Source organism: Gossypium arboreum, chromosome 1 (genome assembly GCF_025698485.1).
Source record: "Gossypium arboreum isolate Shixiya-1 chromosome 1, ASM2569848v2, whole genome shotgun sequence".
Classification (NCBI taxonomy): Eukaryota; Viridiplantae; Streptophyta; class Magnoliopsida; order Malvales; family Malvaceae; genus Gossypium; species Gossypium arboreum.
Genome location: NC_069070.1, coordinates 95,619,539 through 95,634,530, shown reverse-complemented (window position 1 = coordinate 95,634,530; position 14,992 = coordinate 95,619,539). Strand labels below are relative to the sequence as shown.

Below are 14,992 nucleotides of genomic sequence, written 5' to 3'. Positions count from 1 at the left end.
TTCAAAAAAACTAAATCCGAACTCGATTAATATTATACAAAACCCTAATTCCCTAAAAATTAGACATACCACCGTGATTTTCTAATTTGTAATTTTATTGAACATATTTTGGTTTGGATTGCGTAATAAGCAACTATAATTTGTAAGTTACTAAAACAATCAACAAATGATTCAGTGTAATTCTATTTCTAAGTCTAAGAAAAAAAATTAATCAATTTCCATTCTTTTTCTATGTTTAACCACAACAACAATAATGATAATAATAATAATAAAACTCAAACACCGGCCGGGCATTATAGAAATGATGAGTACACAAATTTCCAGAATTAATAAATATGTAAATTTAAGAATCATGGTAAGAAAACCATTAAGATAGAATAACAGTAGTGTTTAAAAGTGCAAGAACAAGATTTACAAAGATGAGCAAAAGACCTTATGATGTGTTCCAACCCAAATGGCAGATCAATTAGTACCAAAAATGAACCAGCAACAACATTAAACAAAAAATTACCTGCTCTCAACTTCTTGAAGCATTGCATGCAGCAACGAGTAAGATGCATTAATGGACACCGTTCTCATCACTAAAACAAGCTTTTTCAGATGCCAGAAAAAATGATGAAGATGCATTTTTCCTTTTCTTTTCTGATCAAGTAGTTTCTACTGAGAAGAAGGCTGAATGTCTAAACCAAGCTCTTTGAGTAGCTAACATTGAGGTCAACTGCAAAATCTAGCAAAAATTGGCTCCCTTTAGGGACTTCAAAATTTCTTTGGAAGCCAGTTTCTTGGCCATCTTCCTATCAGAAGCTGTTGATGTGTGCTTTAATACCTCGCCATTTGCTTCAACCTCTATGGTAACAGAAGAAACCCCATTGTCATGTGAAACAATGGGTTTTCTTTGTTCATAATGCTTCTTTTGACAAAGTTCATTCAACTCCTTCACGGGGTGGACCGTCATAGTCTCTAGAGTAATCAGGGGCTCCAACAGTGGCCTGATACTCCGGAATACAGTTTCCTTGTTGTATCCTGAATCAACAAATATAGCCCCAGCAAGTGACTCCATCACATCACCCAGTACCTGCATTAACAATGATATTTGGATAATTTAAGGAACATTGAAAATGATTTATGTGCTGAGCAATAATGACAAAAATAAAGCTTTTAATAACAAACCTTGGGGAAAGATTTTTCAGATTCCCAACCGAAAGTGCAATCCAACGATAATTCCCGAAAACTTTCAACAGTTTCTTTTATATGCTTGTAAAGCTTCTGTGAACTTTGGAGAATGTGCTTATGCAATCCAGCCTTAACAGCTGATAATGCATAGCAATTGTTGTTAACAGATGCTGACCTCAGATCCGTTAATAATCCTGGTGAGATCCCAGGATAATTATTATATAAATGCCGAGTGATGAGATAATCTAAAACGGAGTCCCCTAGAAATTCCAGCCGCTGCACAGAAAAGAATTTAATTATGGTCAATTTAAAACCAAAAGAGAAAATGGAACTTATGACATAGAATAATAAGAAGATATTAAGATACAACTAATTAAAAAATATATATTGCACTGTTAATATGTCATCTGCATAGCAGATTATCACCGGACTAACCTGATAACATCCTGGAATTTCAGCAAGCATGTAAGAACCATGTGTTAGTGCTTCCACTAAAAAAGAAGGGTCTTGAAATGAATAGTTAAGAAGAGACTCTAAATGTTGGACATTAACAAACTTTTCAGCCTGCACTTCGAAATGTCTTTCGTACGGTATATTTCTAAAATCAATAGTTATACCAATCCAATTCAAAAATAATAATGCAGCAGCTTCACCTCCCATGCTAAGATATGCACCGATAAGAGCCTCAACAACATCAGCAACCTTCTTACTCTTCAGCTTCCTTCTCCCACTAACATATATTTTTCTTGTATTCAATGTCTCCTCATCTAATGTATATCTTCCACAATTATAACCAGGAACCATCCAACCTTTGGGATCGAAAGGCTCATCACGGATAAATCCCTGCAGTAATTGGAAGCATATTAAAGAGAGAACTGACCAGATAAGGCATAAAACCACCCTAAGGATAACATGATTGGATAAATTAAATGAATGTCTAAATGAAAATTTACCGGAAGTTTCTTGTCACATCCCAGCATGCAAAGGGTTGTATTTGAAATCATTTTGTCCTTCCTAATACTAAGAAGGCCCTCATGATGATTCTGATGTTTTTTGAATAGCTGTTGACAAACAGCATACTTCAAAAAAGAATCACCAAGAGTCTCCAGTGATTCCAAATGAAAACTTTCCAGGCACTTTTTTGTGGTAATTGCCTCCAAAACCTACCAAGAATAGTTGAGCCAAGTCAACTAAAGAGGAAGACAACAATTTTCTGTAAAGCATAGGCTGTTCTAGAAAGAGGAATTCAAAAGTATGCTAGCTCACCTTCATGGTTGGAATAGCAACATTATGGACACAATGATCGAGAAGCATCTTTTTCAAGCTGGTAGCAAGGAGTAAAGACTCGAGTCGATGCATGATTGATGGAAGAAATGTGAAAGAATAAAATGTGCTAATCGATATGGGAGACATTATTACATCACAAAGCTCAGGAGGCAATTCTACAAATGCGTTACTGGATTCTGCAAAATAAATAAAAGCAAAATAAAAATAAAATGAACTGAACTGAACTTAACACTTGATAATGAAAAAAGATGAAAAGTGCATGCATTCCCTTTCACTAAGTGAACATTTGAAGGACAAAACCACCCAAATATTAAGAACTATCTTACTTTCTCTACAAAAAAAAAAAACTCCAATATGAAAACTAGTTCTTCATTGTTGAATTCATTCACAAAAATCATCTAAAGCTATCATTCCTAATCTCTAGAAGACGAGATGATAAGAGACAAACATGCCTTTCTCTTTCTGTTTTTTGCACCTTTGAATGTGATTTTGCACGGGGAAAATGTGTCGCCCAGCAAGGAAAGAGACTCGACTAAAACATAAATGGATACCATGTCTGTAATGTCACATGAGAATTGGGTTACTAACAAGAAACATAAGTATCACATGTTCCACATTAGTTCTTTGCAAAATTACCAAAAAAATGTTTACCGTTGTTCATAATATTCCTTGTAGGTCATTACTCCTCCATCACTCAGTGTCAAAAGTGAATTTGCATTTATATTATTTAAAAGACCGTCAATAATATATGTGTGACCATTATGAGGAGTAGAGACCAACGAATTTTTTATCATGCAAGTGCACACCAGACCACTTTTGGTCTGTATCATGCCAGCATTGCAGTTCACATGATTCTTCCAGACCTTCTCATAAGAAAATAAGATGGAAGAAATTGACAACCAATCAATCACGGGTTGGCCCATGTAATTTGATGGGAGAAGAAGATAATCGATTTCAGAATTGTTCCCTGACGTAAGGTCAGATAACAACTCTGTCAACTTTTCTGCTTTATGATCCATAAGAACTCGAAAAAGAGCAATCTGAAACCTTCTACACAAGATAACCTACCAACATGAAAAAGCGCAAGGAGTGAAAAGTTAAAATATGAATGCATTACAATATATTTTCAATTTTTACCACCTTAGGAGCAATAATAAAATTAAAAATAAAAATAAGATATAGCACCTGGTCAGAACTAAGACGTATCAGCCCAATATATTTCAAGTTAACTGTCAGAGTGCCCCTATCAACTTCTAACTCAATACTTTTTGCTTCCATTTCAAGCTGACTCCTGACAAGGAGTATGATGTTATGAACAGGAATCTCATAACCAAAGTTCTGCTTCAACTCCATTAAGTAGCAGTAGTATTTTGTCATGGACTCCTGTGAATCTTGATTCACCAGTTCAGGAGGAAAAAAAATCGGTTGATCATCATTATAGGATTCCTTTCCTACAAATCAAATAATTAAATAAAATAGACGAAAATCATATACTTGTTTTAACAACTTTAAATATCTTGAAATTACATACATAAATCATTGAAGATAAAGAAAGTAAAGTCATCCATTATTATTACCAATTTCTTCAGCATCATTTTCTTCCACAACAATATCAGGCACAAGATTATCTGTCAAAGCACCAAATTGATGGAGTTGCTTGCATGCTTCAAAGCATGCCTTCTGCTTTAGGCTTTTGAAGTTTCCCTTAACACAAACAGTTTGTATAGGGGAACTCTTGGGTAGATGGAGGGTGCAAATCCCCATTTGCTTGTCTATGATACACCTCAGAGTAGGTTTAAAATATCTAGAGAGAACAAACAAACATCGGAAAGAAGGCAAAGCATTAAGCCATGGACATAATGATAATAAAACCCTAACTAAATAAAAAAAGAAGTTACTAAATTTTAATAGAATGTACAATAACCAATGCTAATAATCACTAACCTGTCTGTAGGGAGGCGTGAGCAATAGAAGTATATCAAACCAACACTTGAACTAGGAGTCATAAATGCCCCTGTACTTGCAACATGGTAGAACTCTTCATCACATAAGTCATTGCTTAGAGGAGAACAAGGATCAGATGCATGGCACAGAGATTCCTTTCTCATTACATCTCCACTAGTAAGATAGTTCTTCAGTCGAGAATGAGTAGAAAAATCCCCGCTACAATAATCAAACAAGAAGCATGGTTAAGGACATAATAAGATCCATGATATCATTTTCTCTAAAGTATGAAAATCAAGCAAATTTATAGTATTCCAATTTTTTTATCAAGTGTGATTGTGGTAACCTTATATATAAACAACAAATAATAAAGTCGTCTTTGGTAGAACCGGTAATAAAGATTTTTAACACTTGAGAAATAATATATGGGAAAGAATAGAAATATAGATTATTACGTCTTCACCATTAATAGATAATCTGAATTCTGCATTCTAGCACGTCCTCGAGACTGTATAAAACTACAAACTGTCGGCGAAGGATCAAATCTGATAATTAAGTTGCATGCTTGAACATCCAAGCCTTCCTCAAGAATCGAAGTTGCAACAATTACGTTTACCTGCAAGAATGGAATATCATTGTTCAAATGCAGCTGCTGACAAATACATTATTTTCTACTGTACATGAAAAAAAACATACAATGCCTTTTCGGAATTCTTCTACAATTTCATTTTGTTTTTTCCTAGTCCGGTTCTGCAATCCAGAGTTATTTCCTGCAATGTATTTAGTCTTCCAGTTACCGTACTTCGGAAGCAATTCACTGAATAGTGATTGAAGCACAACTGCTGTTATAATTCTCTCCACAAAAATTATACACCTTATGTCTTTCAACACCCTGCATTGTAGCACATAACAGAATGAAACAAGAAGAAACATCGCAAAACAGAGCAAAAATGAGGGAGATGGAATGAATGGGGCTGTAGATCAGTCTTTTCAAATTCAGTTTTTAAAACCCTTTATACATTTATATTATTGACCTCATTAAATTAAGTTATTTATGTTTTAAAGTAAATAAAATCCAAGCGAAATGTTTTTGATAACCACAGTAAAAAAAAAACACAACAAACCATTCCTTAAATCGTTTCTGTATTCAAGACATTAATGCATCAGACTATCGTCCCAAAATAAACCTCAAATAATTGGAATGCAGAAGGATAACTTTCGAGGGAGACAATATTATCTTACCACTTAGTAAACACTCTGTTACCTGTATTCAGAAAGAGATTCAATAAGGCATAAAACTTTTGTGGTAAGAAACCCAGCATCCACACTGGCTTTAACATCATTAACGATGGTCCAATCTGGATCTATATGATGAAACAAGAGAGAGAAAGAGTATTTAAGAAAAATGATAGAGCAACATATTACTAACTCGCCATTAGAGGAATATACAAGTACCAGATGGTATGCATGTTCTAATGGCATGGAAAGCATCCACAGTGTAACTCCTAACAATTTTCTCGCCAAAGACATCCAATTTCCCCCACATAAGAAACTCACTTTCATAACATGACAAGTACTCTGCAGCCTATTACAACAGCAACAAACTCAATGATATACATATATGGCACTTTGGCAGAAATTATTGTCTAAAAAGGTACCTTTAAAGCCAACCAGACACCAAGCTCGTCCAAACAATGTATTAAAGCTGAATGCATCTTTGATATTTTCCTTCTCGTAGATTCTGCTGCAGAAGCTTCAAGATCCAAATTGTCCAACGAACATTCATGCTGAAAACCAGTACATCTATTGTCATTATCCTAATAGTAAAAACAAATGCATATCCAAGTATGAGAAAGAATCACATTCATGCCTTCAAATTTCAACAGACACCCGGAAGGATAAATAATATTCCATGAGTACGATTTTTCATTCCTCTTAGCCCAAGCATATGGTAGGTAACTAGGATTCCTAAACTAGCTAGATGGAACCATCATATATATCTAATGCATCTCCCATACCATGTATGCATAAATATATATGTAAAATGTTCTGATAAATTATCACAAGCATATTGTCTTTTAAGAGAAATTGCCACACTGATGACTGTACTGTAGCCACCAGTCTAAGTGGCATCAGAAGCAAAGGCCTTCAGAATCTATCTAGTACTCTTTTCTCTTTCTGCTGCTTTCTCCCCGGTGAAAGATCAATCAATTGGCTCACTCGATCTGGAATGGAACCGGAGAATATGAAATGGGCTCTCGACCCAGGCCTTGCTTTGTTTACCTGTCTTATCGTATCAAATAAGGTTTCCCAGCCTAGCCTATCTCGGTGTCAGACACCAAAAGCATAAGAAAAGGGGATGCCATCAAGACGAGATTGGGCTGGTTTTGAGCTGCCCATGATTTAAGTGAATATCCACAATCTACTTTCCTTGAAAAGAAAATTGTAATTATTTTTCTTTCTGCTTCTCTAACTATTTTACACTCCTCTTTCCATGTTGTTACCTTCCAATATGAACATGATCAGAACTATTTGTTCTTTAATAAAAAAAGCTGGCAACAGAGCAAAAAGTTTCAACAAAGAATATGCACCTTTACTTTCAAAACATTCAATTCCTGTACCATGCATGCATATAAAACATATGGAATTTCCATGTCTTGGTAAAACTTGAACTTTGGAGTCGAAAATGGAACGAACTGAGCAAGCACTGATTCACTTACACATGTATACACCTTCAATGGAGGAAAAAAGTACCATTTAAATATCATAATGTCATCTTCCTTAAACAACACAATTATGTCTCAAAGAAACAAATCATAAGCAGAGGCAAGAAATGCAAAATTTTATAATAAATTTCTCTGCATCAAAATATCATGTGAAAAACCATATAGAAGAAAAAATGTGAAAGAAGCAAGAATTACATGAACTTTTATCGGAAATAGATAGTTTATATTGAAGTTCACAATTAAGACCCAAAGGGACAATTACATAAAAAATTTAAAATGGTCTGCCCAGAAGATCAGTTCGTTTACTTGAAGATACAAAAGAGAAGGTCAATACGTGATATGTGTAAGTCTTATAGAAAAGAAGAAAAACCATCTAAACATTCCCAGGCCCTATAGGAGAGAAGAAAAAACATCCAAACAATCCCAAATACCATAGATGAGGCCCCATAAAACCAAGCTTGAAAAAGAAAGTTGTATGATTGACAATCAACCGTTGATAAAGTAGAAAATAACCCTAAACCTAAGCATGAAAGAATGAAATAAGGTTCAAGGAATTTTTTCTGGGATTTCATGATTGAGTGTAAACCTTTGTTTTAGCAGGGTGTGGGGTTCAGCCCCACCTCAGAAGTAGGGATGTGACCATTTGAGCCAAAGCTCAAGGTCACACGCAATTTAGTTTGCTTATACTTTATACATTTTGGACAGCTTTCCCATCAATTTTCTTTCAATCAATACTTTGATTCAAGACTTTCCTTTCTTTTCCGTTTTTCAATTAACAAACACCCCTAACTTAAACAAACCCTCAATGAAGTTATATAACTCCAATCCAAGATGAACTTGTAAAATAAGGAAACTAAATTAGAAAAATCCCTTTGCAACAGAAATGAAAAAAAAAAAAACAACCTTTGAATTCATAATCGTCTCTAGTTCATGGATCTTCTGCCAATAGCCATCAGCTGAGTTTGCCCCTGGGATAATAGAGTTGGGGGGAAGTTCAAGTATTGTAAAAAAGGAAACACAAATAACCAATAACTAAACTGAAAGCTTGAATGAAGCACCTTTTGTGTTTATAGGGGAAGCAGTCATCCCGAAAATCCTAGGAAGATCAGATACACCAGCTTCTAATTGCCGATGATAGAATTCCTGTAATGCAAACAAATCCTCAAAGTTCATGGTCCTCCAAATTCATTTCCCCCATCTAGTTACCAAGATGCAATTCTGACTAAATGTGAATCAGATTGCCATTCCATATGATAAGCATCAAGCATAGTGATGATGATTAGAGTAAACAAAATTAAAATCTAACAAAAGAAGAATAGAAAGACAACTCACTGTCATAATGGAAGCATAAGGGTGCTTTCTTCGGGCATGATGGCATTCATCAATTATCAAAACCTTAATCATGTTTATGTTGAAGAAGCCATGCCTCAATCCATTAAGTAAAATTTGAGGTGTCATCACAAGCACCTGGTAAGAAAGAAATGTTATTGCTAGACTCATGTACCATATCTAAGAAGGAAGAAAGAAACACAGTTATTTGACTTGAAACTATAGTACCAGTCAACAAAAGAAGCCTGTGCCAGTGAATGAGCAAACCATTTTTTTTTTTTTTATGATAAAGTTAATAATGCTTCGCACTTCACAAATTTTGCAATAACATGTAGAGGCTACTTCTGAAACCACAAGCCTCACTGTCCATCACCATTAAAAAGTATAATTACCTGAACTATTCCAATATATACCTGAGAGTAAACTGAGAGCTTGGAAACTTCTTATGGCTCCCTTTTTGACCGAACAGACAAAGGAAGTGTGACAACATAAACTTCTACATGCTAGAAACTATTTTGCAGGCTCTACCTTGGTGTTGGTGATCAATAGGGAGAGATACATGCAAAACCAGAAGCTCCATTTTAAAAGTATTACCAGTACAGACTAATGACCAATAAGTATCTTTTAAGCTTAAAAAACTGACTTTGATAACCTGTCAATCAATAACAACTCTAACTGCAGTCTATCTACCGATGTTTAAGGCTATTGCACAATTTGTAGACTAATAGTTCAAAGAAAAGCTTTTATAAACTTGAAATTGTGAAAACTGAAATGTAAAATCAATCTATGAAACAGATAAATAAATTTAGAAACGGAAAACATTATACAATTGAAATAATAATTAGAAAAAAGATAGTGAAGTAGCCAGTACATTGCACAACATACATAATCTAAATGATGAGAAAAAGAAGTAATTGCTCTGCATCACTGCCATATCAACTAAATAATACATATACATACCTCATATTTATCAATTTCCTGCTTCCATTTCGCATCATCCCAAAAGTCAACCTCCATATCTCCCCAATACTTGCCCACATTCAAGTCCGTATGCATTTCCACAGCATCAGCTTGCTAATCATTACGTAAAACAATAAGTGAAACAACAAATCAAAAGGTTTATAAGTAAATAAATAAAAACCCCCCATTAAAATCCATACACAAATAGTTCATAGATGTTATGCAATTCTCATTATATGGAAAGAAATGCACTATTTTGTACTGTCACACTCAAATTCATTCTTTATTTCAGGATTCTCTAACTAATTGCAGACATAAAAATGCAATTAGACCATGGGAATCCCTCTGAACTTGAATTTTCCTGTGTGCTAGAAATATACATGGGACAGGTACTATTCAAAAAGTCTCAACAACAAAACCACCCTGATTTCCTGATTTTTCTAGTAATAGCATGAATTAAAAAGAACGATATGTAATTTGTCATACTTGTTCAACCAGGACAACTTGGGGAACCAAGAAGACAGCATTAAAAGGTGAAGGCTTGCGAACAAGGTAGGCATATCTGCGAAGAAGCATGATGGCAATCAGTGTCTTGCCAGAGCCAGTTTCCAAGTAAGCTATTGTGTTTTGCTTGATAGCTTTCTCTAGTGCTTCAAGCTGATAGCTGTTGCATAAACAAACAAATGAAGGAAAAATTACGACTTCTTACATTAGTTCTTGACAAAACAGAGGGTGACTTGAGTACAGAAATAAAAAGAAAATAAAAAAAAAAAAGAGAAAGAAATGTATCCCATATCGTTAGCTAATCTGATCAAAAGAAAATGAGAAGGAAACACCTTCTGGCAAATGGGAGAGGATCAGAAGAGTGTTGTTGGGAAATGTTCATCTCCATGCCAACTGGCTCCATTTATCAATTTAATATTTTCTGCCTGTAAAAGCAAACACATTACCATAACAAAGAATTCACTCATGTCCGTCAATGCAAAGAAAAAACATGTTCAGAATTGTAACACGGATAAAGGTGAAAACAATGTGTGATATAGAGAAGATCAAGAAAACCCATTTCTTATTTTTCTCTAACAACATGACGTTCAAAAGGAAATCAAACTTATGCCCAGTATTCACTTGAGTGAAGTATAAGACAGGATTCAGCCGCCGATTCAATATGACAATAAAAAAAAACTACAACCCCAACCATTCTCGGTTAAACATGATAAGTCTGAAGTTAAAACACAAAATCCTAAATCACATTCTTTAGCATTCTAGTATTTTATTATTCTCTGACACTACCTTTTTTTAAAAATATATATATTTTGGCTGACATAAATATAAAACCTGGGTGACTTATATCAGAACAAGTCCAGAGTCCCACCTCCACACTTCTTCGACTGCAATCTATGATAGCGAGATCTCGCGGGCCCTTTCTCCGGCTAGTTCTCGCAACCCACCGCCAAGAACCCAAAAATTATTATCACAAGAAAACCCAACTTATATTTCCTCTCCTTAAATCAAATACCGATGTGATGATAAAAAGAAAAAGAAAGAATCTAAGAACAACCCAAAAAGAGAGCCAAAGAATCAAGAACATACGCGAGATTGAAGCAATGTTGAAAATGCCAACTTGTAAAGGACTTGAAAAAGGCAATAAGAAACTGAAAGTGTAAATGGAGGATGCTCGGTTTTTTCCTGCTTTTGTAACGATAGACGGAAGGGAGTAGAACATCTGAATTTATAGCAACAAAAAAGACAACAAAGTTGTTCAGTGCTGAGAAAGGAGTACAACTTAGTGACGAAGGTTTTGAGTGTATATAGTATACTTTGACTTGTATAATGTTTACATATATACGTAGAATGTATTATGTATACGATGTAGAATAAAAATAAATAAATATTGTAAAAAAAATAAATAAATAGAAAATAATCACTTATATGTAAAACTAATACGATTTTATATCATTCCCTAATTTTAATACGCTTTTATATCGTTTGGTAATTTTATCAATGATATTTTAACACTCTAATTATTGATATTGAATTTATTAGTATAATTATATTTATTATACATGTAAAATTTCAAATCGATCTAATATTTTAAGGACGGAATTATAAAATTTTTGTGGGAATAGGAAGTTATAAATATTGATAAGAATTAAAATGTAATTTCACCTTCAGTATTAGCTCATATTTTTATAATTTTTAAAAGAGTAAATTAAAATTTTAACATTTTAGGATTAAAGTATAATTTTATCATTACTTATTTATTAATTTTAATATATTTTAAAGGGTAAAAATATAATTATCTAATTTTGACCAGGCAATATTTGTATCATATTAATTTAAAATATAGTATATATTAATATATTTAACAATTAAAAATTCTCTTGTATAAAACAAATAATTAAAAAATTAATTCCAACATATATAATTTATATAAATGAAAATTTAAATTATTAAAATATTAATTGTAATAATTATAAGAAAATATAAAATATTTTAGTTTATACTAATATAAATGTATACCTCTCATATATAAATTTATACCATAAGATTAAAAACTTAGTAGTTACTTTCACCAAGATGCGTTTTCAGTTGAGGTGGCAAAATGTGAGCCATATAAGACACGTTTTCAGTGTACCTGTTGCTACCTTAGCTGCAAAAGCATAAGGTGTGCTTTCTGACACCTCAACTAATAACGCGTATTGCTGAACGCGTTTTGTCCTATGGTAACTTTTCCCAACAATCAAGTAATCTAACTATTAATTTTTTAACCGTTTTTTTCAAATGGCTAAATTTTTTTTTTCTAATAGCTAGTTTATTTGCTATATAAACCCAATTCATTTTCTTTCTTTCGTATTCAAATCATACTCTCTCAGATCTTTCAATTTTCTCAGTTCTATTCATCTATTCTCTCAACTATTTTGTTCTCAACTATTTTGTTCTCAATTTTTCTTTCAATTTCTCTCAAATTCTTGTTGTTTTAATTTTATATTTAGTAATTTTTTATTTGATTTTTATAATTTTAAAAATGCGAATGTTGCTTATTTTTTTGAATGAAATGTCGAAAAATCAGGTTTGAAAAACGCTGCGGAAAATAAATTTAAGGAAAAACCAAAGTTATAAAAAAAAATTTAAAACAAGAACTTGGTTATCATATCTAAAGTAATAAACACTTAGTCAAATTTGTATTTTTTGTTGGTCTAATATAAACGCTTCGACCGAGTAGTCTTCTCCACTATCCTCAAGCTCACGCCTGTCGAGTGTGGGCTCGCTTCGAATAAAAAAATTCACAAAAATTACAATTAAGGTAATTTCATAATTTCTCTAAACTTTTAAGCTAAGTTGTAAATAAGAAAAATATCTTTAGAAATTTTCTAAAATAATTTCTTTAGATAATTTTCTCTTTACAACTTTCTCTTGAATTTAAGTGTGTTGTCAAATAATGACACAATGCTCGTTTATATAAGAGATTTAGAAAGTTTCAACTATAATTAATATTAATCACTTTAATATTAAATTAATATAGTACTTATCAAGATAAATATTAGATTAAATTTAATATTAAGATAATGATTTTAAAATTAAATTAATAAAATACTATTAAGATAAGTATTAAATTTAATTTAATACTAAATCTATTAAAATAATATTATTTTTAGAATAATTAATTTGAAATCAAATTCTCTAGTAAAATCCAAATAGGAGTGTAATTCTTCCATTGCTCAACTACTAAAGACCCACCGCCTCCGATCATTTGTCGGCCACCGAAATGTCGTTGTTGGCACCTCGAGCTGGTTCGGTTGCTGTCAATTCGGTCAGGGCTAGTAATAGCCCGATCGGTCCGGTCCAGCCATCAATTGGTGTAGGCCCGGTTTCACATGACAGGTCGATTCAACTAGTTTTTGGATCTTGGTCTAGATCTTAGGCTCCATTCAGGTCAAATTTTCAAGTTTAATTACCCATTGGGCCAATTGTCTAACTTGAAAATTAATTTCCAAAAATATCATATTCATTTTAATTAATTTGATTAATTTAATTGTACTTGATCAAAATTAATTTTCCCAAAAATCACTTAGATTTTCCAAATTAATTTGTCAAGAAAATTCTTTAATCAAATTCTCTAGTTGAACAATTCTTACGACCATCCAATTTAATTCCACATCGAATAAATCGACTCAATTAAATTATTTCCAAAGTCATAGAATTTCCTTCTGATTCAAATACAGTCCGATCGGGCTTTTGATGACCTAGCGGAGGGACCAATCGGGACATATACAATTAGGCTCTAGTAATTGTAATTATGTCCAGAAATATTGTTCTGATAATTCACAATTACTTAATCATGGACTCAGTTCACAAGAAGTATCATAATTGAAAACTCCTTATTTTATACCCTTTACGGAAGTAATTCATCCAACTGTTTTGTCCAATGACATCATCATCTGTGTGTTACCCTCATATGATATCCTTGATTCCTTTGAGTTAAATCTATTCACTCAATACAATCCTATTTTATCTCATTGTCATCATTTTGTCTTCTTAATGATTAATGTGATCATTGCCAAAAAATGACTGTGACAAATTACTCGTTCAAGAACAAGCAACCAATTGTCACATTCTATATTTATCGATCCACACAATGTGAATGAAATGATATCGTTAACTCTTTAATTGAGCAATGAATTCCACTGTCGCTAGTAAAGTCATACCATACACAAGTCATGTATCCAACATATCGGTTATCGACTCGATCATCTTTAGAGCATAAGCCTCCACTTATATCAAAACACATGAGTTACATACGCATGGTCAGTGACTAACTCAGGATTTAAGTAAATCACACTATGAATGTCACAAGTGAACTAATTCAAAAAAAAATTTAGGTAAATCACAGCATGAATATCACAAGTGAATTAATTCAATCAATGAATACATCTATGTCTCTACCCGTGGAGTCAACTGCTCCAATACCCAAGGCTAGTTATCTCCTCAATTGGAATTGTAAATAACATAATAATCCTTCTCAACATTTGAACCAAATGCTCACTTTGATTCTTTTACGAGATTATGGACTCGTTAAAATTATCTACTGAATTAAGTTGTCTTTCTAGCAATGTAAATGTTCTTACAGTGCCACTTATCATCAGTTTGAACTTAGACAATCAATAAGCTAATATTTGTGTAATACCCCCTACCCGTATTCATTGCTGGAATAGGGTACGAGGTATTATCGGAGTTTACGATTTTTTTTTTATATTCAATATAGATCCTTTATAAATATCTAACCTTCCTTGCAATATTAAATCGAGACCAATCCACATCAACCAAACCAATTCAACATATTTTCAAGATAAATTCATGCATATTTATAATATAACGTCATCACATACCCAAAACCAGGTTTGTTAACCATACTAATGGCTAACTTTACATTCATTTCACGTTAACATTTACTTTATTAGCTTATACATGCCATTGATTTCCAAAATAAAGTTTCTTTATATACCTAAATCTTGAGGTTGATAGTGTGATGTGTCTCCGACCAAATCCGACCTCCGAGCTCTTAACACTACAAA

The 14,992-nt window shown here is 33.0% G+C and overlaps 1 protein-coding gene across 3 annotated transcripts; it reads right to left on the bottom strand.

Moving 5' to 3' along the window:
* Positions 1–317: 317 nt before the first annotated feature.
* Positions 318–11,188, bottom strand: LOC108465360 (endoribonuclease Dicer homolog 2-like). 3 transcript variants are annotated; one of them, XM_017765692.2, is made up of 23 exons: positions 10,792–11,151; positions 10,256–10,348; positions 9,906–10,083; positions 9,420–9,533; positions 8,463–8,597; positions 8,189–8,273; positions 8,034–8,098; positions 6,996–7,136; positions 6,063–6,191; positions 5,860–5,989; positions 5,669–5,768; positions 5,101–5,296; positions 4,860–5,020; positions 4,405–4,623; positions 4,038–4,264; positions 3,646–3,911; positions 3,112–3,524; positions 2,913–3,016; positions 2,440–2,636; positions 2,127–2,336; positions 1,609–2,016; positions 1,171–1,449; positions 318–1,075 (listed from the first exon to the last, which is right to left on the bottom strand). In XM_017765692.2, exons 2-23 carry the CDS (start codon positions 10,324–10,326, stop codon positions 728–730), a joined length of 4,176 nt encoding a protein of 1,391 aa, XP_017621181.1. In that variant the 5' UTR covers positions 10,327–10,348; positions 10,792–11,151; the 3' UTR covers positions 318–727. The 3 variants fall into 3 exon arrangements, with proteins under 3 accessions (XP_017621181.1, XP_017621182.1, XP_017621183.1); XM_017765693.2 differs by having other exon boundaries at positions 11,010–11,141; XM_017765694.2 differs by lacking the exon at positions 6,996–7,136 and having other exon boundaries at positions 10,792–11,188.
* Positions 11,189–14,992: the final 3,804 nt, after the last annotated feature.

Excerpts from the sequence above, each read along its gene's own strand:
- LOC108465360 (XM_017765692.2), bottom strand. The coding sequence starts at position 10,326 with ATGGAGCCAGTTGGCATGGAGATGAACATTTCCCAACAACACTCTTCT. Across the intron at positions 4,624-4,859 it reads TATCTATTAATGGTGAAGAC|CGGGGATTTTTCTACTCATT; the intron begins GTAATAATCTAT and ends TGATTATTGTAG. Across the intron at positions 3,525-3,645 it reads TACGTCTTAGTTCTGACCAG|GTTATCTTGTGTAGAAGGTT; the intron begins GTGCTATATCTT and ends TCATGTTGGTAG.